General features: G+C 58.8%; 3 protein-coding genes across 6 annotated transcripts; 2 read left to right on the forward strand and 1 right to left on the reverse strand.

The window, feature by feature from the left end:
* Positions 1-1,538: 1,538 nt before the first annotated feature.
* HTRA2 (HtrA serine peptidase 2) lies at positions 1,539-8,636 on the reverse strand. 2 transcript variants are annotated; one of them, XM_009098153.3, is made up of 8 exons: positions 8,233-8,635; positions 7,002-7,206; positions 5,453-5,647; positions 5,299-5,331; positions 4,788-4,896; positions 4,316-4,385; positions 2,118-2,213; positions 1,539-1,873 (listed from the first exon to the last, which is right to left on the reverse strand). In XM_009098153.3, the coding sequence occupies exons 1-8, from the start codon at positions 8,592-8,594 to the stop codon at positions 1,708-1,710; spliced, it is 1,236 nt and encodes a 411-aa protein (XP_009096401.2). In that variant the 5' UTR covers positions 8,595-8,635; the 3' UTR covers positions 1,539-1,707. The 2 variants fall into 2 exon arrangements, with proteins under 2 accessions (XP_009096401.2, XP_050829743.1); XM_050973786.1 differs by lacking the exon at positions 5,299-5,331 and having other exon boundaries at positions 8,233-8,636.
* Positions 8,637-8,797: 161 nt separating this feature from the next.
* Positions 8,798-17,928, forward strand: AUP1 (AUP1 lipid droplet regulating VLDL assembly factor). The gene is made up of 12 exons (XM_050973785.1): positions 8,798-9,091; positions 9,370-9,507; positions 9,931-10,081; positions 11,197-11,384; positions 11,866-11,938; positions 13,863-13,936; positions 14,650-14,716; positions 16,083-16,191; positions 16,298-16,444; positions 16,582-16,742; positions 16,889-16,977; positions 17,741-17,928. The coding sequence occupies exons 1-12, from the start codon at positions 9,042-9,044 to the stop codon at positions 17,787-17,789; spliced, it is 1,296 nt and encodes a 431-aa protein (XP_050829742.1). The 5' UTR covers positions 8,798-9,041; the 3' UTR covers positions 17,790-17,928.
* A 90-nt stretch (positions 17,929-18,018) lies between these two features.
* On the forward strand, positions 18,019-20,172 carry LOC108963282 (BCL2/adenovirus E1B 19 kDa protein-interacting protein 3-like). 3 transcript variants are annotated; one of them, XM_030239491.2, is made up of 6 exons: positions 18,019-18,297; positions 18,887-19,016; positions 19,117-19,246; positions 19,321-19,415; positions 19,501-19,650; positions 19,842-20,172. In XM_030239491.2, the coding sequence occupies exons 1-6, from the start codon at positions 18,210-18,212 to the stop codon at positions 19,888-19,890; spliced, it is 642 nt and encodes a 213-aa protein (XP_030095351.2). In that variant the 5' UTR covers positions 18,019-18,209; the 3' UTR covers positions 19,891-20,172. The 3 variants fall into 3 exon arrangements, with proteins under 3 accessions (XP_030095351.2, XP_018778696.3, XP_050829745.1); XM_018923151.3 differs by lacking the exon at positions 18,019-18,297 and having other exon boundaries at positions 18,306-19,016; XM_050973788.1 differs by lacking the exon at positions 18,019-18,297 and having other exon boundaries at positions 18,306-19,016; positions 19,529-19,650; positions 19,842-19,861.
* The last annotated feature ends 27 nt before the right edge of the window (positions 20,173-20,199 follow it).

A 20,199-nucleotide genomic window follows, 5' to 3' on the forward strand; every position in this document is an offset into this window, starting at 1 on the left:
CCCAATGGTTGCTGGCACATCTCTGGGCTGGAATGAGGAGCAGGTGGCATGGTTCATTCTTCAGGGCTGGTCACCACCCTGGCACAGTGTGGGAGCATCCCCTGGCCCCTGCCATGCCTCATCCACACAGCCCTGGCCCCATAGCAGCCCCCAGCACCCTCCTCACCCAGGGCTGGTCCTCTGGGGGAAGCCCAGGTGGGTGAGAGGAAGGGACCAGCAGCAGCCCCACAGCGCCCAGTGGGGAGGAACTGAGGAGCAGGGACATGGGGAAGAGCTGGTTCCACCTCACCAGATCCATGGCGAATGTTATGGAGCAGAAATCCCGTCCTGAGGCTGTGACCCTTTAGGACTGGGGTCCACAGGACCGTGACCCACAAGAACAAGGTCTCACAGCACAGCAGGGTTTGCCTCGACTCGTGTGGGAGCACAGCCCTGCCGGGCCTTTGGAGACACTGGGCGGGAACACTGGGATGTGACATGAGGGCCCAGGGAGGTCCGGCCCAGCTCTCACCCCTCAGCTGGGTGCTGTGACCCCAGCAGCCCTTTCCCACTGAGGGGACCCCGGGCGCTGCCCTCAGCCGGGGAGGAGCGCTGGCCCGGCCCCGGAACGCTGCGGTCAGCGCAGCCGGAGCAGCTATGCCAGACACGCCGCCATTTCCCCCGGGCCGGCGGCGCCGCCCGGGGCAGCGAATTCCTCCGGCGAGGCCGGGGCTGCTGAAAGGAGGCCTGTTCTCAGGGCAGAGCCGCCCCTTGCCGCAGCACCCCCGAGGAACTGTGCTTCTTTCATGTCCCAAAAGCAGCAAGCCGGGGCTCGGGAACGCCGTCACGGGCAGGGTCTGGCCCGACAGCCGCATTCCTCCGCTGCTCCGGGCTGCCCTCGCCGCTGCTCCCGCTCCAGCGGCGGCTCTTCCAGGAAGGCGAGGAACAGCCGGAGCTGCTCCTGCTCCGAAGGCCGCCAGCTGTCCCCAGGGGCCGGGTGTGTGTGGGAGCAGAGCTCCAGCAGTGACAGCGAGCTGGGAGCGGGACAGGCAGAGCCCCGGCCCCGACTGTGGCTGCCATCCTCAGCCCTCTTGGACATCAGGGCCAGGAGATGTCACCTCAACCATCACAAGTCCAGCATTGACACCAATTTACCACGGCCTGGAAAGCTGCTGCACGGAGGTGGGGAAATGTGGACACAGGGCTTGGAGCAGTTGCAGAGCTCCCAGCAGAAGGGATGGGGCCAGATGGCCGTGGCACACCAGCACTGCTGCACTCCAGGGAGGTAATGCTGGTCCCAGACCTGCTCCAGGGCTGCTCTCACCCACAGAGGGGCCACACAATCTATGGCTCGACAGCTGCCTGCCAGGTACAGAGGAGTCAGATCCCAGCCCAGGCGGGTTCCAAGCAGGTGGCAGAACACTATCAACACTGATAAAGTCCCTGGAGGCACAGCAAGATCCTCCCCAGCTACAGGGTTTCATGTGGGGAGTGACATGAGAAGCAAGGTCCCACACAGCCCAGCCTCCACCAGGGAAGGAGATGACACGGCCCTGGGGGCCGCTAGAAAAGTGCTTTATTTGAGTACAGAGAGGAACGGCTGCACCGCAAGTCACCCAAGCACAGGCCCCTCTCCTGGCCCCTTCCAGCCCTGCACAAGCTCTGTCTCTGCCTGGCCAGCACAGACACATCTCAGTCCTGCCCTCAGCTCCAGCTGGGTGGTCTCTGCTACTCGGTGACCTCGGGGACGACGCTCAGCAGCAGGGTGTCATAGCCACGCCGCACCAGCAGGGCCAGGCTCTGCTGCGTCCTCACTGCCTCGTACACATCCTCAGCACGTCTTGACACTGTCCCATTGATCTCCAGCACCACGTCCCCAGCCTTCAGCCCTGCCCTGAGGGGACAACATAGATGAAGCACACACAGGGTGAGGCAGACACTTGGCATCATCGTCCTCCAAGTGCAGCAGGAACTGTGGCACCAGAGGTTCTACAGCTGCGCTTGGCCAGCAAGACAGCCAGCCTGGGAAAAGATCCCCAGGTGGTTTCTGCTCTAGAGCCCAAGCCCTGCTGCACTTGAGCAAAACACATCCCACAGCTGCTCCCTCAGGCAGCCCTAAGGCACAGGGCAGCACTTACTGATGTGCCGGGGAGCCAATGATCACCTTGTGGATCAGCACACCGTAGGAGATGTCAGGAAAGGTGGGGTCACGCAGCTTCAGCTCTGCCAGGATGCTGAAGAGAGAACAACACCATCAGGGATGGAGCTGGAGGCAGAGCAGGGGCTCCCACCCCACTCCCTGCAGCTGCACAGGGTTAGAGACCAGGCACAGAACCTCCCCTCTTGTGTCCCTGCACCCTGCTGAGCCACAGCTGCCAGCCCCAAACATCACCATCCTCCAGACAAAACGAGAGGATGAGAATCCAAATGGCACCAGGGAGAGCTGGAAACCCCTGGAGCAGCTGCCAGCTGGATCAGAGCTGTGGTGATGCACATCCCCATGTCACATCACCCTCCCCGGGGTCAGACCCACCCCTCCTCTGCTGCAGTTTCACTTCTCTGCCCTAGCTGGGCAGGATACACAATACAAGCTGTGCCCCTCTTCCTGCCAGACATGTCAGCAGAGCCCTCCTCCTGAGTCTAGAGACTAAACAATCACAGTTTCTCACACTTTCCCACAGATTTTAGGACTTCTAAACCAAATTTAATCTCTCACAGCTCCTCTTTGGACTCTCCCCAACTGCTCCTCACCCGTCTTGAATGAAATCCAGAAGCGGATGCAACACTCCAGCTGGATCTCTCCAGTGACAACATTCTTCCCTCTAACACTGCATCAGCTCCAAGCCCTGCAGACCCACACACTCAGTCTCTGCCCAGCTCTGCTCCTGTCAGGTCCCTGCTCAGCCAGTCAGGGCTCCCCACGTGGCTGTAGTCTGTGCTGAACTCTGCTGTCCCACAGCCCAGGGCAAGCTGCCATCCCTTCCCAATTTCACACAGCAAAGGTGGGAAGAGGCCTCTCAAGTTCATCTCACCCGACCCCCAGTAGGCTCAGTCAGGGCAGGCTGCTCTGGACTGTGTCCAGCTGGGATTTGAGGATCTCCAAGGACCCTCCAGGCAATGTGTGCTGGGCTCTGAGCACCCTCCTCACGGTAAAAAAAGAGATTTCTTGTGGACTTTCACACGTCTGTGCCCACTGCCTCTGATCTGGCCTGGGCACCACGAACAGGACAACGGGGTCTGGGCCTGAGCCTGTGCCCAACACAGAGCTTGTCCTTCCTGTGCCAGGGAAAGGTTTCCAGATGGAAAGGCTCAGGGTGTTGAGGGCAGTCACACGATTCCAAGGCGAGCAATCCCTTGTTGGGAGCCCTTCCTGCTGGGCACAAACAAGGCTGGCAGTCAGGTGCTTTCCCTGGACCGGCTCGGGGGCTCTGTGGAAGCTGGAGCCGCGTGCCCGGAGCCGTGTCCCAGGAATTTCACGCTGCTTCCTGACAGAGCCGGTCCCTGCAAACCTGGCCAGGGAAGGAGGAGGAGGCTGGGCTGGCCTCCCATATCCCTCGGGTTCTGCCGGCTACCAGCACCATCTGCTGGACAACGGGGAACTCACCGGACCTTTAGGAGGGCAGAACACAGCCCCAAAAGGTGTTTGCCCAGCATGGCACAGCACCAGCCCTGCAAGACAGCTGAAGGTCCCTTAAATGTGGCTGCAAGAGCCAAAGAACCAGAGCAGGTGTTGTCCTTCTCCCAGAGGTGAGAGCACAGGTCCTGCTTGCTGGCATGGGCACTTCACAGAATTGTTTGGGTTGGAAAAGACTTTTAAGATCAAGTCAAACCACTCCCCCAGCTCTGCCAAGGCCAGCACTGGCCATGTCCCCAAGTGCCACATCCACAGGACTGTTAAATTCCCCCAGGTATGGAGATACCACCACTGCCATAGGCAGATATGCCAGGGCTGGTCAGCACTTTCCAAATAGGAGTTTTCCTAATATCCAACATCAACCTCACCTGGCACAGCCTGAGGCAGTTTCCTCTGGTCCTGTCCCTTGTTCCCTTGGAGCACAGCCTGACCCCCACGTGGCTCCACCCTCCTATGGAGACGTAGAGCACTTCTTGTCTGCTCAGAGTCTGCTGCCAGTGTACAAACTTGCAAGTTTCCAATTTACCCATGAGCCAGCCAGCATTGTAACCCCAACACAAACACAAAGAGATTTCAGAGTGAAAGCTTAAGCTGTGGAGACAATCCTCCCAAAACCAGGCACTCTCAGTTAGTTGGGAAGATCCCATCACATCCCTGCCCCAACAGGACTGGCCTGTTGGCCCCTGAGCTCAGGACAGGTACCTGGGAGTGAGGGTCAGCATCATCACCCCGATGTACCGGCGCTTTGACTCTGCATTGCCAAACCACGAACCTGTGGAGGGAAAGGACATGGAATGGCATGGCTGGAAAACAGAGATGTGCTCAGAACAGTGCTGGGCTGAGTCCTCACAGCCCTCAGGGCAGGCAGCATCCAGAGCCATTCCAAATCCCTGCAACATCTCAGTCCAGTTCCCAGCACCAGCAAGAGCATTTTGCAGCATGACTTGGCTTCCCTGGTTTGTCAGATTTTTGACAGAGAATGTCCCTCCCCAGTGTCACAGAAAAAACAGACAGGGCAAGGCAGCAGCAGCAGCACAGCTTTCCTGTGGCACCAGATGAGACCCCAAAGACTTCTCCTGCTCTCCTGCCTTTCTCAGGAAGAAGGGTGCAGAGCCCAGAGTCTCCCTCTCTCATCCTCCTCCCCCAGAGCCCAAGCAGGGAGGTCCCCACTCACTCTTGCGCTGCTCCTCCTTCTGCAGGAACTTCCGCAGCCGGTCTGAGGGGATGGCAAAGGAGATGCCCGACGTCACCTTCATGGTGTTCACACCAATCACCTCGCCATCCTGCAGGGAAAGGGCATTGGGATCCCAGAGATCCCAGCACTGACCCAGCCTGGATCACTGCGGAGAGCAGGGGAACGACTGCACCAGCCTGGGGTCCTGCCTCTGTGCCCACCCCTTCCCAGGCTGCTGTCCTTGGGTCCTGCCTGACCCTGCCAAGGTTGAGTCTACAGGATGAGTCCATGCATGCCCTGGCTCTGACCTGCCAGCACCAGCCAGACCTCCTCTCCACCAAAGCCCCATCAGCTCCAGCTGCCTCAGATACTACACAAGGTTCTCATGCCAGGCTTAGCCCTCCTCTCCCTCCTCCCTCCAGAAAGCCTCCCAGCACCCCCAGAGGGGCACAGAGCAAGGGGCACACAGCACATCCCTTGCCCCAGCAAGGCGACAAGCAGCAGCACTCACCAGGTTGACGAGGGGGCCCCCAGAGTTCCCAAACTGCAGCAGAGGAGAGAGAGTGTGAGCAGACCACGAAAGCCCCATCCTGAGGCCAGTCCCAGGGTGACCAGCCAGACCCCCATGTTCCATGTGACCCCTCCCATGTCCCCATGTCCCTTACGTCGATGGCAGCGTCCGTCTGGATGTACTCCATGTCGCTGGCGGCCAGGCCCAGCTCGCGGCTGCCGCGCTGTGCCGAGCTGACGATGCCCGAGGTGATGGTGTTCTGCAGGGCAAAGGGGCTGCCCATGGCCACCACAAACTCGCCCTGCCTCACCTCGGCCGAGCGGCCCAGCGGCAGCGTGGGCAGCGGGTGCTGTGGGCAGCGGGACAAAGCGGGGGTGTGGTGTGATTTCATGGTTTACTCCAGAACCCCGGGTTTCTCCCCTGAAGATTCCCTCCCAAGCGTGTCAATCACCCTTCCTTTCCCCACCCTGACCCTTGCTGAGCTCTGTCAATCCTGGAATTCCAGAAGGGCATGGAGTGATTGGCAGATTCAAAAGATGCCCTCTACCCCCAGGGGGGCATTGGGCCATCCAGGTGTCCTTTGTCCCTTGAGACCTCCTCTCCCATACCTGCTTGGTGGGCTCCCTATCCCTTCCCTCCTCCCCTCCCCCAGGTAAAAGAGCGAGCAACCACGTGGTCAGGGAGTTCTGTTGGAGCTGTTGCTGGATTCAGAGGCCTGTGGGCCAGAATAAAAGCTCTGGATTAAAACCCTCTATCAAAACCAACTCCTTTTCTTCACCATCGCCTTAAAGCTTCTCCAGCAGAGGGAAACCTGAGGAGCGGCCCCTCCACGGGAGGAAGCTCCATCCCACCACCACCAGAGCTCCTGCATGCCTGGACTTGTCTCCACTTGCCCAGCTGCAACATCCAGCTAGCCAAAAGTGTCTCTGGGGTGAAACCCCACAGTTGCTGCTATTTGGCCCACAGGGACTAGACAAGCCAAGACACATCCCTGTTGGAACCCAGAAAATTCCTCTGAATCCCTGGAGGGCTCAAGCCCCTGCCCAGGGGGCTCAGAGACCTTGGCACAGAGCCCAAGACACCTGTGCCTTTGATTTTGACCCAGGGAGCAAATTACCAACCTTTATATGAAGAATTACAAATCAAGAAAGTCTAAGTAAAATAACAGTTAGTTTGTCACAGGGTGAAAAATAGGTTTTTGGGGTTTTTAGAATGGGGGTTCAGGAGGCAAGATAAAGGAATCTGGTCGTGTCCAGTCTTTCTTCTTCTTGGCCTCCATCTTCTGGGTGATGTTGGCACTTTTGGATTGGCTTAGAGTAGAAGCTCACTGTCTAACACAGGTGATAGGTATTGGGAAATTATGGTAAATAATGTACATGTAGTTTTTAGTATAAAAAGATAACACTGCCCTGAGAGCAGTCAGTGTGCCTCAACCCAACCTGCCAGACAGACCTGAGTGAGTCAGAGAAAGAATGTTATAGATAAGAAACAATAAACAACCTTGAGAATGAGAACAGAAAAATCCTGACTCTTTCAACTACTGGGCTGGGAAAAGAGGCTTGGACATATCTCAGAGTCACTCTGCCCAACAGAGATTCTGAGACATCCCATGCACAATATTGGTACTACCAATAAAGCAGGACAGACAGACAGAACATCCCCTCTTCCCGGCATCCCCACAGCCACCAGGACACTGCACACACCTTGGGCTTGATCTTGATGGTGGCAATGTCAGCCAGCTGGTCCACGTCCTGCACCACGGCGTCGTACATGTCACCGCTGGCCAGCTTCACCCGCACGCGCCGCCGGTTGGCCACCACGTGGGCATTGGTAACAATCAGCCCGTCCGGGGACACCACAAAGCCAGACCCGTTGGAGATGGGCACCTCCCGGCCCAGGAAGGGGTGCCTGCAAGGAGGGCATGGGTCAGGAGTGGCAGGGATGGAGCTGGGAGGCAGCAGGGGGCAGCAAAATGGGGAATTCTTCCCTGTCCCAAGAGTCTGCAGAAATAAGGGAATGTGCACGAATGCAGAGGGAATCCAGCACTTGTGCACAGCCTCAAAGGTGCAATCCTACTGGGAACAGAAGCACGTGGGAGCAGGAGGGGCTGTGACCTGTGCAGGGACACATGGAGCCCAGCCTTGGAGCAGGTAACCAACACCTGAGAGGCAACAGGAAATGTTCCTGATAGCAGGAGCAGACCCACAACTCAGGGCCCTGGTCAAGCACCCCAACCTCTGCTGGTAGTCAGGTGAAGCTGAAATACAGAGTTTTGGAATTCACTTGGGTTAGCAATATGAATTAAGCATTTAAAGTTTAGCCTGTAGAATTATGTTCTACTAAGGCTAACCTTATGTGTTGAATTCAACTTATGTATTGAATTTTAACCTTTTAACTTAAGAAACCTCTGCCACGGTACAAAGGGCATAGGAAAATGCAAATTTCTGAAATGAATGGAAAATGGGATGGAGCAGCAAGGCCAAAGCCCAGCTGGTGGTGAATTATTGCCAGTGTGGGTCAGGAACCCAGAGAAGGAGCAGCACCAGCTGATGCCTCCTCACACAGTGAGGCAGCGAGGGTGACACTGCACACAGGTGACACCAAGCTGGAAGCAGCAGTCAGCCAGCTGGTGAGGGCAGAGCTGCTGCACAGAGCTGCTCCGAGAAGCCGGAGGCATTGGATGGTGAGAACGTTAGAGAGCACAAAGGGAAATAAACACCGAGTGCTGCTCCCAGGCACAGGAACGGGGCAGCCTGGAAGGCAGCTCCGCCAGACGGCCCCGCAGGACATGGAAGTGGCAGCGGCGTGTGGCAGCCGCGTGTCGGTCCCTCCCGAGGCACTTGTGGGAGCCCTCCGGGACGGTTCAGGAGAGGCCGGGGCCACACTGCGCAGGGAGGAGGCAAATCCCTCCCGGGGACTTCCTAGTGCCGATACCTGCCCACGATCTCCACGTAGACCAGCGCGGGCGCCGTTTTCTCCACCACGTCAGCGATGAAGTTGAAGGCGGCGCGGGGCGAGGTAGGCGGCGGGGCGGGCGGCGGAGCGGGCACGGCGGCGCTCAGCGGGGACCGGCGGCGCTCCCGGGCCCACAGCAGCACCAGCGCCGCCGCCCCGGCGCCCACCGCCGCCGCCAGAGACCGGCCCCAGGCGGACGGCGGCGGGTGATGGGAAGGAGGAGGAGGGGGGGGAGGGGGCGGTGGTGGCTCGACGGTCCCGGTGAGCGCTCGGCACCAGCGCTGTACACCCGGTGGCACCGGGATACACCGGATCCGCACCCTCCGCGCCGCTGCCGCCATGCTGCTGAAAGGAAACCACGCCCCGCAGGGCCGCGGCTGAGCCGCGGGGCACTACGGTAGTTGTAGTCCAGAGGTGGGGTCCGCCCGAAGCTGTCCTCCGCCGCGGAGCACGCTGGGAGCTGTAGTTCCGAGACCGGGCCTGCCGGATGCGCGTTCTGCCGAGGGGCACACCGGGAGTTGTAGTCCCGTTGGGAGCTACCGTCCCGCCACCAGCGGGATGAGCCGATAACCGGCGCGACAGTGAGGCAGGGCAGCCCCATTGCTAGAGCAGCTCATCGGGTCTGCCGGAGTTACCGAGGGCCGCGATCGGGGCGAGAGTGCTGCGGCGGCGCGGTGCGGACCAGGAAGGCGGCGCGTTCCCAGCGTGCCCCGGCGCGGGCCAGGCGCGCGGCCGCGGGCAAGATGGCGGCGGGTGCGGGGCGGCCGTGAGGCGCCGGCACGGCGGGGATGGAACCGCCCGCGGCCCCGGGCCCCGAGCGGCTCTTCGACTCGCATCGGTGAGCGCCCGCCCGGGGCCCGCGCGGTGGGAACTCCCGGGAGAGCCGCGCGAGAACCGCGGGAACCCTGGGCGGGAGTCGAGGGGCCAGCGGAGGGCGGGGGTGTCTCACCAAAGCCCCGTGAGGAAGGTCGGGGTGACCCGTGGGGGGACCGGGGAGGCTCCGGGGTGGTCCCGAAGTGGGTTGGGAGACTTGCCGGGGGGAGCACGCCGAGCGGCGGCTGCGGGGCGGATCCTGGGGGTTGTCCCGGCCACTCAGGCCGCTCTCTGCCCCTGCAGGTTCCCGACCGATGGGTTCCTGCTCCTGGCCCTGCTGCTCTACGCCCCCGTGGGGCTCTGCCTGCTCGTCCTGCGCGTCTTCATCGGCGTCCACGTGTTCCTGGTCAGCTGCGCCCTGCCCGACAGCGTCGTGCGCCGGTGTGTGACCTCGGGGGGCTCCGGGGTGCTGCTGCCCCGGGTGGGTGTGGGGTGATGGCAGGGCTGCCCTGACCCCTGCGTGTCCCGAGCCGTGGGGGCTTGGCTCAGGAAGGAAATCTGTCTTCCGGAGCCTTGAAGGTGTTCCTCTGCCAAGCCCGGTGCTGGCAGCCGCCTCTGGAGTGCTCAGCGACTGGTGTGGATCAGCTTGTTGTGCTGCTCAGGAGCTCTGTGGGCACTTGCTGCCCTCATCCCAGTTCCAATCCCACACCAATTCCTGCACCAGACGTGTCATTGTGTCATTTCCATTTGGTGCCAGTGTCATTTGTCCAGCCGGCAGAATTCCTGTGTCGTTGCCTGTTGGACATGTCACCTAGTAGTGTTTTGGAGGGCAGGACTTGAGGAAGCTCCGTGTTCCCCTGGCAGGTTCATTGTCCGTGTGATGTGCTCCGTGCTGGGGCTGCTGGTGCGTCAGAGCGACCCTCGGCTGCGCGGAGCCGGCGCCAGGGTCTTCATTGCCAACCACGTCACCCCCTTCGACCACAACGTCGTCAGCCTGCTCACCTCCTGCAACACGGTGAGGGCACGGCCGCGGCTCCTCCCCGAGGGCGGGGCACGGGCAGCTCTGCCCCATTTGGGGTTGCAGTGGGATCAGTGGAAGGTGGCTTAAAGCCCACTCAGTGCCACCCTTTGCCATGGGCACCTTCTACCAGCTCAAGTGGCTTCAAGTCCTATCCAGTCTGGCCTTGGACACTTCCAGGGATCCAGGGGTAGCTACAGCTTCTCTGGGCAACCTCACCACTCTCACACCCAAAAATTTCCTCCTAATATCCAGCCTAAATTGCTCCTCTTTCAGTTGTACTCATTAATCCTTGTCCTGTCGCTCCAGTTTCTGGCACAGATTCCCTCTCTAGCTTCCCTCTAGGCTCTTTCAGATCCTGGAAAATTTCATCTCCAGATCTGATTTATTAACTCAGGGTGTTCATCTTGAGGTGTTTTTTGTGGTTCAGTGTCACTCTTGGGCTCTGCATGAAAAAGTGGAGCAGGGTGAGGAGCAGCAGGAGTTGTTCCAGTGGGGTTGATTTTGGTGGAAGAGGGAACAGATCCCAGCAGCTGCTTCCTTCTCTGGCCTTTTGGAGAAGGGAGCAGGGCTGGTTGTGGGGTTTCCCCCAGCACTGGATGGGCACTTTTGGGGGTGCATGGAGGGTGCTAAGGGAACTATGTGTCAGTGGTGCTTGGGTAGTTCTGGGCTGTCCCTGCTCTCCTGTAAAATTCTTTGTGTGTGGAGTTCCTGAGTCAGCAGGCTCTGGGTGGCTCCTTTGTCCTGCACAGCCATTGATTTACCCCTGGCCTGGAGAGGGGGGACTCCTGGGAGCAGAGTGTGTCCTGCCAAGTGTGTCAGGGACTACTGGAGAGAACACTGGGGACACAGGCAGCTGGGAGTGCATGTGTCTGCACAGTCTGAACTGATGATTTGGAATCCATTTCCTGTGGAACTGGGGCTGGAGCAGGGGCTGAGGCCTGGCAGTAACATGTTCTCAGCCACTGTCATCACACGTCACTCTCAGTCCCAGAGGGGATTTTGCTAAGGAGCAGCAACTTTGTCACCTCTGTAGGTTGGCCTGGAGGGGCAGGAGGGCGTGGAAGGGTGGGCAGGGCGGGGTTTCCTCCTCACTGCTGTTCTCCCTGCAGCCTGCCCTGAGCGGTGCCCCAGGGTTCATCTGCTGGTCCCGGGGCTTCATGGAGCTGGGAGTGACGGGCAGCCGGGCGGAGCTGGTGGATTCCCTGAAGGAATATTCGGCCCAGCAAGGGAACCCCCCCCTGCTGCTGTTCCCAGAGGAGGCTGCCACCAACGGCAGGGCCGGGCTGCTCCGATTCAGGTGACTTCCCCCAGCAGGGGGTGGGAATTCCTGCAGCAGGCTGGTGTAGCTACATTTTTCTTCACAGAGAAAAGCCAGGCACAATTCTTCCCAAGAATATTCTTATCATTTGCTGTGCCTGTGTTTGTGCCAAAGTAGAATGCAATATGGGATTGTTTACTCAAAGTGATGGTGTTTTATTTCCTTGGCTTATCAGGGCCAGGTGTGTGTGTGTGTCAGGACTGTTGGCTGGCAGTCACGAGATTCTGTGCAGTTGTGTGTAGGGTTGAGTGCTTGGCAGATTCAGTTTAGCTGTCATGTAACATAATGTAATATAGTATAATAAAGTAATTAATTAGCCTTCTGATAAGATGGAGTCAGAGGCATCATTCTCTCTGCCCCTGCAAATTCGATAGAGTGACTGGGAATGGCTCTGCTGTATGGTGACAAAATGGCTTCAGGTGGCTCCTGGGTCATTCACTGCAGAATTCCTCCCTTCCAGCTCCTGGCCCTTCTCCATCCTGGATGAGGTCCAGCCCGTTGCCCTGCAGGTCCGGAGGCCGTTGGTGGCTGTGGTGAGTGGTGGGCACAGGGACAGGATGTGGGGTGGGAACAGCTTTTCTTTCTGCTTTGGAGCCTGTGGTGTGGCCTGGCCTCGTGTCCTGGCACCCTGGAACCAGCTGCTCAGGGCTAACACAGTTCCCAGTGCCTTTCCTGGGAACTGACCCCTGGTTCCATTGGCCAGTGTGACAGATGTTTGGTGGCCCAGCTGGCTGGCACTGTGCCTCTGGCTTCCATGGCCAGTCTGCTCTGCTCTTGCTGCTTTCCCTGCTGTGAAAGACCAGCTGCAGGCAGCCCTTGTGCCAGAGGTCATGCAGGGCTCTGGAGGCTCCTGAGCTGTTGCCCCTGGCACAGACACAGGACATGGTGCAGGAGCAGCCCCACACAAGGGATAAAGTCCATGAGGACAATGGCACTGCTTTGTTGAATTTCTTATTTTTGATATTTATAATTTATGATCTGGTGACTACAGAGAACTACCAGGCTGTCACTCATGGGTCTGGTGTTTCTGTGGCAAAGGAACCCCTGGCAGGGTGAGGAGTCACCTGGATGTGTGCAGGGATGGGAACTGCAGGAATATTTGGCAGAGCATTGGTCACCCCTGGCAGGCCAGAGGTGCTGAGACAGACTTGAGGCAGGCCACAGGGTGGGTGAAGATGCAGTTTTCAAACAATAAGTTACATTTTGAATGACTTCTCCAGAGAAGTGGGAGAGTTTTCCTGTTCTGGACAGTTTATAAGGAATATCTTAAGCTTTTTTGGGTTTGGTTCCTTTGAGAAATTCTGAGGTCTGTGCATGCCTTCCCTCCTGCATGTCAGGGAGCACAGCAGGTCTTTGTGGAGGTGCTGGTTACAGTCACTTCTTGGCTCAAATTTTACCTTCAGAGTCTGAGCAGGACTTTGTGCTTCCTGCACATTGGCTGAGTAAATCCTGGTGGATTTCTGGGGTGATTGTAAACCATCAGAACCTGGAAGGATTGGAGATGTGATATTTGGAATGGATCAATTGGTGTTTTATAGAAAGTTTTCTTATGTAATTGTGTGATGTATATTAGGCCACTGGGTTGGGCCAAACACCAAATTTGGGGTTAAGAAATAATTTTCTCCAGCTCCAGTTGCATGGAGTGTTGCAGTGTTGTTCTGTGGCACAGGCAGTGTAACTGAAATCTGGCTGTGGACATCACTCCAGGCATTTGGGTTTAGGATTCTGAGGTTCTCTTTGTCCAGATGAAGCTTCTCTGTTCATCTTGTGCCTGGGCTTTCAGGGCTTTTCTCATTTACAGCTCCTCTTCTCAGGCAAAGCCTGTCTGAGAACCACAGAATTGTTTGGAAAATCCCTCTGAGCCCATCAAGTCCCACCATTCTACAACAATGCCAAGGCCAGCACTGGCCATGCCCCCAAGTGCCACATCCACAGGGCTGTTAAATCTCCCCAGAGATGGGGACTTATCCCTGCCCTGGGCAGCTGTGCCAGGGCTGGACAGGCCTTTTAAGGAGGAATTTTCCCAATATCCAACCTCAGCCTCCCCTGGCACAACCTGAGGCTGTTTCCTCTAGTGCTGTTCCCTGGGAGAGCTTCCAGGAGTTGGGACATCACAGAGAGGCTGTTGCCACCAGAATGGGGGAGGATTGTTCATGGTTCTGAGGAAGCATTAGTAGGTTTTTAGGCATTTTTGTAGCTTTCTGATGAGACAGGCTGGTAGGGAATGGGGGGATACTGAGGGAAAGCCTCAGTTTATCAAGTAAGGTACTGCTGTCTTAGTGGGAGGAAAGTGAAAACTGGTGATGAGCAGTGAGGATGAAGCTGCCCTGGGGCTTGCACTGACTTTGCTGTTGCCCCTTTGCCAATCCTCCAGCCACAGCTCAGGTGTGCTGTGCCCACCTCCCTCCCCCCTGCTCCTGTCCCATGGCTGGGATCTCACTGTGCTCTCTTCCCCAGAGTGTGGCTGACTCCTCCTGGATCACGGAGCTGCTCTGGACCTTCTTCGTTCCCTTCACAGTTTATCAAGTAAGGTACTACGTCTCTCTCTTCTGTTTGGGGCAGGGTTGGGGGTGGGCAGGGCTGTGGTGTCACCGTGGCACTGAGAGCTCCCTCCCTGGGTGCCTCAGCAGGGCTGGGCTCGGCACCATCCGTGCCTGGCCATGTCCAGCTCCTGACCTGGAGAGGGCTCCTGGTTCCTGTTGGGGAAGGAGAGAAGTCTCAGTCTCTCCAGGTGTTCAGTTCAGGTTTCCAGGGGTATTTTTGAAGCTGCTCAGCCCAGCAGTGCTGGCCCCCAGTGTCTCTGTCTGTCCTACAGTCCCTTGGGAGTGGGGTGGTCCAGTGCCCTGTCCAGACTGGCTGATTAGCTTTGCTGTAATGAGGGCAGTGGAAAGGACTGGGAATCAAATGTAGGACTTGGTGCATTTCAGCAAAGTCTTTCCCTGGTTGTATCTGCCTGAATTCTGGGTGACCTGGTTCCTCCTTCCATGTAAATGGCCCCAGATCCTCTTTAAGGCCTTTCTGGGAACTGCAGCTCCCTCGTGTCTCACCTGAGCTCCAGCGAGCCAGTTCTGTCTCCCGCCACGTCCTGCATTTGGGAGTGCCTGTTGGCTTTCGCTGCTCCTTTGGGGAAAGCTATGGGCTGAGCAGGCAGCCTGGAGGTGGGGATGGCATGGCTGCCCCTGGCAGGGTGTCCCCAGGGGCTGCTCCCAGCAGGGTGGCTCCATGTGCTGCTGTCCCCTTTCAGGTGGATGCCGTCTGTCCCCAGACGAGCGGACGAGCGGAGTGAGGACTTTGCGCTCCGAGTTCAGGAGGTAGGAAGGTGGCCTGGGACAGGGATCTGTGGGACTGCTGCTCTTCAGGGTGGGCACAGGGGAGAGCAGGCTGCAGGCAGAGGTGCAGAGGGCATTTCTGGATGTGTGTGTGTGATGGGAGCTCTGGTACATTGTTGGGTTTTGGGGTTTCTTTTTATTAAGGTTGGGACTGAAAGTGTTCCCTCTAGGCTCTTTCAGATCCTGGAAAGTTTCATCTCCAGGTCTGATTTATTAACTCAGGGTGTTCATCTTGAGGTGTTTTTTGTGGCTCAGAGTCAGTCTTGGGCTCTGCATGAAAAAGTGGAGCAGCAGGAGTTGTTTCAGTGGGGCTTGATTTTGTACAGACCCCAGCAGCTGCTTCCTTCTCTGGCCTTTTGGAGAAGGGAGCAGGGCTGGTTGTGGGGTTTCCCCCAGCACTGGGTGGGCACTTTTGAGGGTGCATGGAGGGTGCTGAGGGAGCTGTAGATTTTATTTTGGGTTTAGACTTAGATGGGTTTTTATTTAATTTATGTTATAGTTTTATAAGTAGTGAGTTTTGTAGTATTTTATTAATAAGTTATAAAATGGGTATGTATTTATTTTTACAAGTTTTTTTAAAAGAAAAACTAATTAAGAAATTACACTTTATTTTTATCTTAATAATTAACTACTTGTGTTTTTTAATGTTGATTTTTTGTTTAGTTATAAAATACTACTTAAACTTATGAAGAAGAAGGACTAGTTTTTGTTTTAAAACTTTTATTTTGTTATATATATTATTATATTCTAAAGCTTTAAACTCCAAGTTTTTTACTACATGATATTGCACACTTCTAATCAAACTACACACTCATAATCTTAGTTCTATTATTTAATTTTAGAAGCTTTCTGTATTTCCTCAGGTCAGATGCAGTGTTCTCTTGGGGGCTAGAGTCTGTCATCACAGAAAGTCTAAAATTCTCAGCATCTAGGACTCCAACAGAACATGTTTATTCCCTTGCAAGACCTCAGTTATTTCATGACCCCATATTGAGCCTTTCTGCAGCTGTCAGGGCTTTTCCCATCAAGTTCAAACCTTTCACCCCCTTTTTATAACACCACAAATCATACAAAGCAATTGTTCCTCCACCCTGCCTGTATGTGCTGGGTATTTGACAGCTCCAGACATCTCATACCTCCTTGTCAGCCTGTTTTGGCAGGATGATATTGCAATTCCTGATCCTTCTTGTGCCCTCTGCAACACTGCAATGCATCCCAGAGGCCCTGGAGAAATCAGTTCCCAGCCCTCTTGCCCTCAGCATGGCTCCATGTAGCCCTGGCATGCTCCCCAGCCTGGAGGGGCTGTGTGTGCTGTGTGGTTTTTGTGTGACTGCTCTGTGTTCCACAGCTCTTGGCCATGGAGCTGGGTGTGGTATCCACACGGATCACCGCTGCCGACAGGAGCGAGCACATGAAGAGGCTGAGGCACACGGCACAAAGGCTGCCCTTTGCCCCAGGTGGGGATCCTGGCTACAGAACCTCAGCCTGGGCTCTGCTTTGTGGGGGTCTCTGTCTTCTCTCAGTGACAAACTCACCCTGTGCCCGCTGTTCTTTCTCCTGCAGCCTCGAGCCAGCGCCTGGCGGCCCGGCCCAGGGTGCCCCCCAGCCTGCCCGGGGGTGCTCCTGAGGACGTGAGGGTTGTGGTCATGGCACAGCAGGTCAAGGAGGTGCTGCCTCATGTGCCCTTGGAGGTCATCAGGACAGACCTGGGTGAGCAGGGGTGGCAGCAGGGATGTTGGGGCACCTTCTGTGCTCTGAAAGAAGAAACCTTGTCCCCGCTGCACTGGTACACCGTGGCAGCCAGGATGGAGCATCCTGATCTCTAATGGCTCCCTTTGTCCCCACAGTCCAAACCAACTGTGTGGACACCACCATTGCCAACTTGCTGGAGGGGAGAGTTCCCTTCTTCCCTGAGAGTAAAGAGGCTGGAGACCTGCCTGCCCCATCTACCTCCCAGGCTGCAGCTGCTTCTGGCATCCAGGGCTCTGTGGCTGCGCCTTCTTCCAAGGTACTTTGGGGCTGTGTCTCCCTGCTCTGCTGGTTTTGTCTTCAGGACTAGCCAGGGGCATGGAGCACCAGCCAGGTCCTTGCGGAGCCACCAAGGAGGCCCCTGCTTCATCTTTGTCCTGATGGCTCCTGTGCTTTCCCTTCCAGCCAGCTACAAAGCAATTTGCAAAGTCCCCCGTGGAGCGTCACCTGTCCCTGCAGGAGAGGAAACGAGCCTTGTACGACTATGCCAGGAGGTGAGAGCCCCCCACACCTCCCCGTACCAGGGCCACACAAAATCTCCCCCTGCTCAAGCTGCCAGAAGGCAGCCCCAGCAGCACCCAAGGTGCCCCAGGCACTGGATTTTCCATGTCTGGCTGACAGGAGCCCCCATGGGACTGGGTTTCTCTGGGGTCCCACTGGCACTGTATGCACTCTCAGTGTGGGCAGGACGTTCCTGTTTGGGACCAGGGACAGCTCCCTTAATGCTCCTTTGTGTGAGGGCACAGGGAGTGAGTTTGATCTCTGTGCAGGCTTTTCGTAAGGTAAATCCTGGCCATATCTGGTGTGTGGGTCTTGGTTTAGGAGGACACAGAAAATTGAGGATGTGTTTGAGGGGAAGTTGAGTGTGCCTGGGCTTCTTGTTCAGTGGGTGGCTGCAGTGGTGCTGAGGGAACTGTCCTGTTGGGAATCCCTGACTGGAACACCGGGCTGGGATCTGCTGAGGCACAGAGGGTGGTCTTGGGCCACCATGAGCTGCTGTGGGCAGCCCTGGCAGCCCGTGCCCCTCCCAGAGCAGCTCCTGCTCCTTCACCCATTTCCCTGGGCTCCAGGTGAGCTCGGGATGAAACGGTCCGAGCAGAGCCATCCCGGCCCTGGGCTGCTGCAGTGTCCCCGCAGTGACCCCGGTCCCCCGGGGCTGCTTCCTGGCCAGGCGGGCGATCCCCGGGTGGGTTTGCGGGAGGCCCCTCTGGTGGTGCCAGCCCCGCGGTGTCTGAGGGAGGGCGCTCTCTCCCGCAGGCGGTTCACTGAGAAGCACGGCGCGGCAAGGGCCGGCGGCAGCCCCTGACCGGGCCGGACCGGGCCGCTGGCATCCCCTGACCGGAGCTCCGGGCCGGGCCGGTGGCACCGGGAGCGCGCGGGCCCCGCTCGGGCGGGACGGGACGGGCGGGGCTGGGGCGTCCCCTGGCGGCGGAAATAAACGGCGGCAGCGTCCGGCGCGGCTCGGGCTGTGCGGGCACCGGGGCGAGGGGCGGGGACAGGGGGACAGGGGGCGGAGACAGCGGGACAGGGGGCGGAGGCGGGCCGGCTCCGTGCGGGTCTGCACGCGCCGCAGCCGACGCCTGCTCGCGCGCCGCACGTAGGCGCCGCTTAAAGAGGCAACGCGGTGTGGACGCCGCTGCCGGGCGAGCTGCGGCTCGCGGGCCCCAGCGGGCGGAGCCAGCGCCCCTTTAAGAGACCGGCGCTCGGTGCCGGTGGTTTTATTTACATGGGGGCTCGCGGGCGTCACGTGACTGTCAGTGGCGGGGGCTGCGCGCGGAGCAGCCGCGGGGCCATGGCGGGAGCCGGCGACGACGGTCCGGGGGGAACCGGGGCACCGGGGCGGGATCGGGGCCATGGGACACGCGGGCGGGCCGGGGAACTGGGGCGTTCGGGGCGCCGAGGGGTTTGGGACAATGGGACACCGGGCGAGCCGGGGAACCGAGGGTTTCGGGGCGCCGAGGGGTTTGGGACAATGGGACACCGGGCGGGCCGGGGAACCGGGGATTCGGGACAGTGGGGAGCCCGGGGGTGAAGGGGTTGATGTGCACACGTGGGGGTCTAGGTCACCGGGAGCCCCGGGTGGGTGATGTGCACTGTGGGTTGGGGGCGGGTCCATGGGGAGCCCAGGCGGGGTTTCTGGGGGGCTGATGTGCACCGGGGAGCGCGGGGATCCCGGGCAGGCTGGAGTGCACCAGGAGCTGGGTCGGTGGGGGCACCACGGGGCTGATGAGCACCGCGGGGGTGGGGGCAGATGCCGGTCCCGGGAGAGCAGCCCGTCCTGGGGTGCACAGGATGTCCTGGGTCAGGGGTGTGGGGTGTGCTGGAGAGGGCTCCCGGCATCCCGGGATGGGCTGGGGTGCAGGGGTGGGCCCGGAGCAGCGCAGGGGCTGACAGCCCCCCCAGGCTCCTGGGTGGAGCTGCGCTGTGGCCCAGGCTGCCCCGAGCCCGAGGCGGTGCCCTCGCCGTTCTCCTGCCACGCTGACGTGGAGCGGATGCTGCTGGAGGCCCAGCTGGAGACAGAGAGCAGTGACGGGTGAGTCCCACGGGGGAGCCGGGCTCCAGAGCCCTGCTGAGCTGGGGCTGGGGCAGGGGGCCATAGGCTGGGCTCAGTGACTGAGGGTTTCTCTTTGCAGGGCCCTGCTCGTGCTGGGCTCTCCAGCCTGGGATGACAACGGAACCAGCCATGGGAGTGATCAGCCAGGGGAGAGTGAGGTGCTGCCTGCCCACAGCCAGCCCCAGCCCAGCTGCCCCCACCCCCGGCAGGTGAGGGAGCTGTCCCTGGCACACCCTGCTGTGCCCCCAGGCCCTGCTCTGACCTGCCCTGTGTCTCCTTCCAGCGGGATGTGCCACAGGAAGCCAAGTGGAGGCAGCGACGCCTGAGAGCGTCTCTGGGCTGGGCCTGTACCCGCTGCCCTCGGTACCTGTCTCCAGAGTAAGTCCTGTGTCCCCCACCAGCACATCCTCCTGATGCCTGTCCTGCCGTCCCTGTGTCCCTGTTAACCATGAACTTTTCCCAGGGAACTTGCCTTTGTGTGCTCCCCCCAGCCAGTGCTGTGGAGCCTGCAGGGAGGTGCAGTGGGGAGGAAGAAGAGACTTTTCAGTTCAGAGCTGCTGCTGCTCTTCATCCCCTCGCTCTTGCTCAGCCACCTGCTGACCCTGGGGCTGGGGTGAGTGTCTGTGGCTCTCACCATGGGGCTGGGGGAGGAGGGAACACTCCTGAATTTGGGCTGCTCATCCTGGGCTGCTGTCACCCCTGCTCCCAGCAGCTGCACTGGTCTGCTATCATCTCCCCTTGCTCCTGTCCTGCTGGGGCCCAGCAGCCTGTACCAGTGCCTCACAGCCACTCTCTCCAATCCAGGATCTACATTGGAAAGCGCCTGGCAGCCTCCTCAGCCAACCCTCTGTGAGGAGCTGGGCAGGCAGCACCTTCTGCTCTGCTGGGAATGCAGGGAGAGCCCGGCAGCAGCAGCCTGACCGCTCCCAGGCCCCGTGTCTGTCTGTCTGTCTGTCCTTCAGCCCTGCCCCAGGAGCTGATCCCACTGTCCCTGTAGAACGGAACCCACTGATGGCTGCTCCCAGCTGCAGGCAGCCCCTGCCCTCCCCAGCCCCTGGTTACAGCTCCAGGTCCCCCTGTAACAGACTGTAAATACAACTGAGCCCACCTCAATAAAGAGCCCTGTGCCAGCTCAGGGGTTGAGCAGCGAGTCCCCTCCCTG

This window comes from Serinus canaria, chromosome 4 (genome assembly GCF_022539315.1).
Source record: "Serinus canaria isolate serCan28SL12 chromosome 4, serCan2020, whole genome shotgun sequence".
NCBI classification, from domain to species: Eukaryota; Metazoa; Chordata; class Aves; order Passeriformes; family Fringillidae; genus Serinus; species Serinus canaria.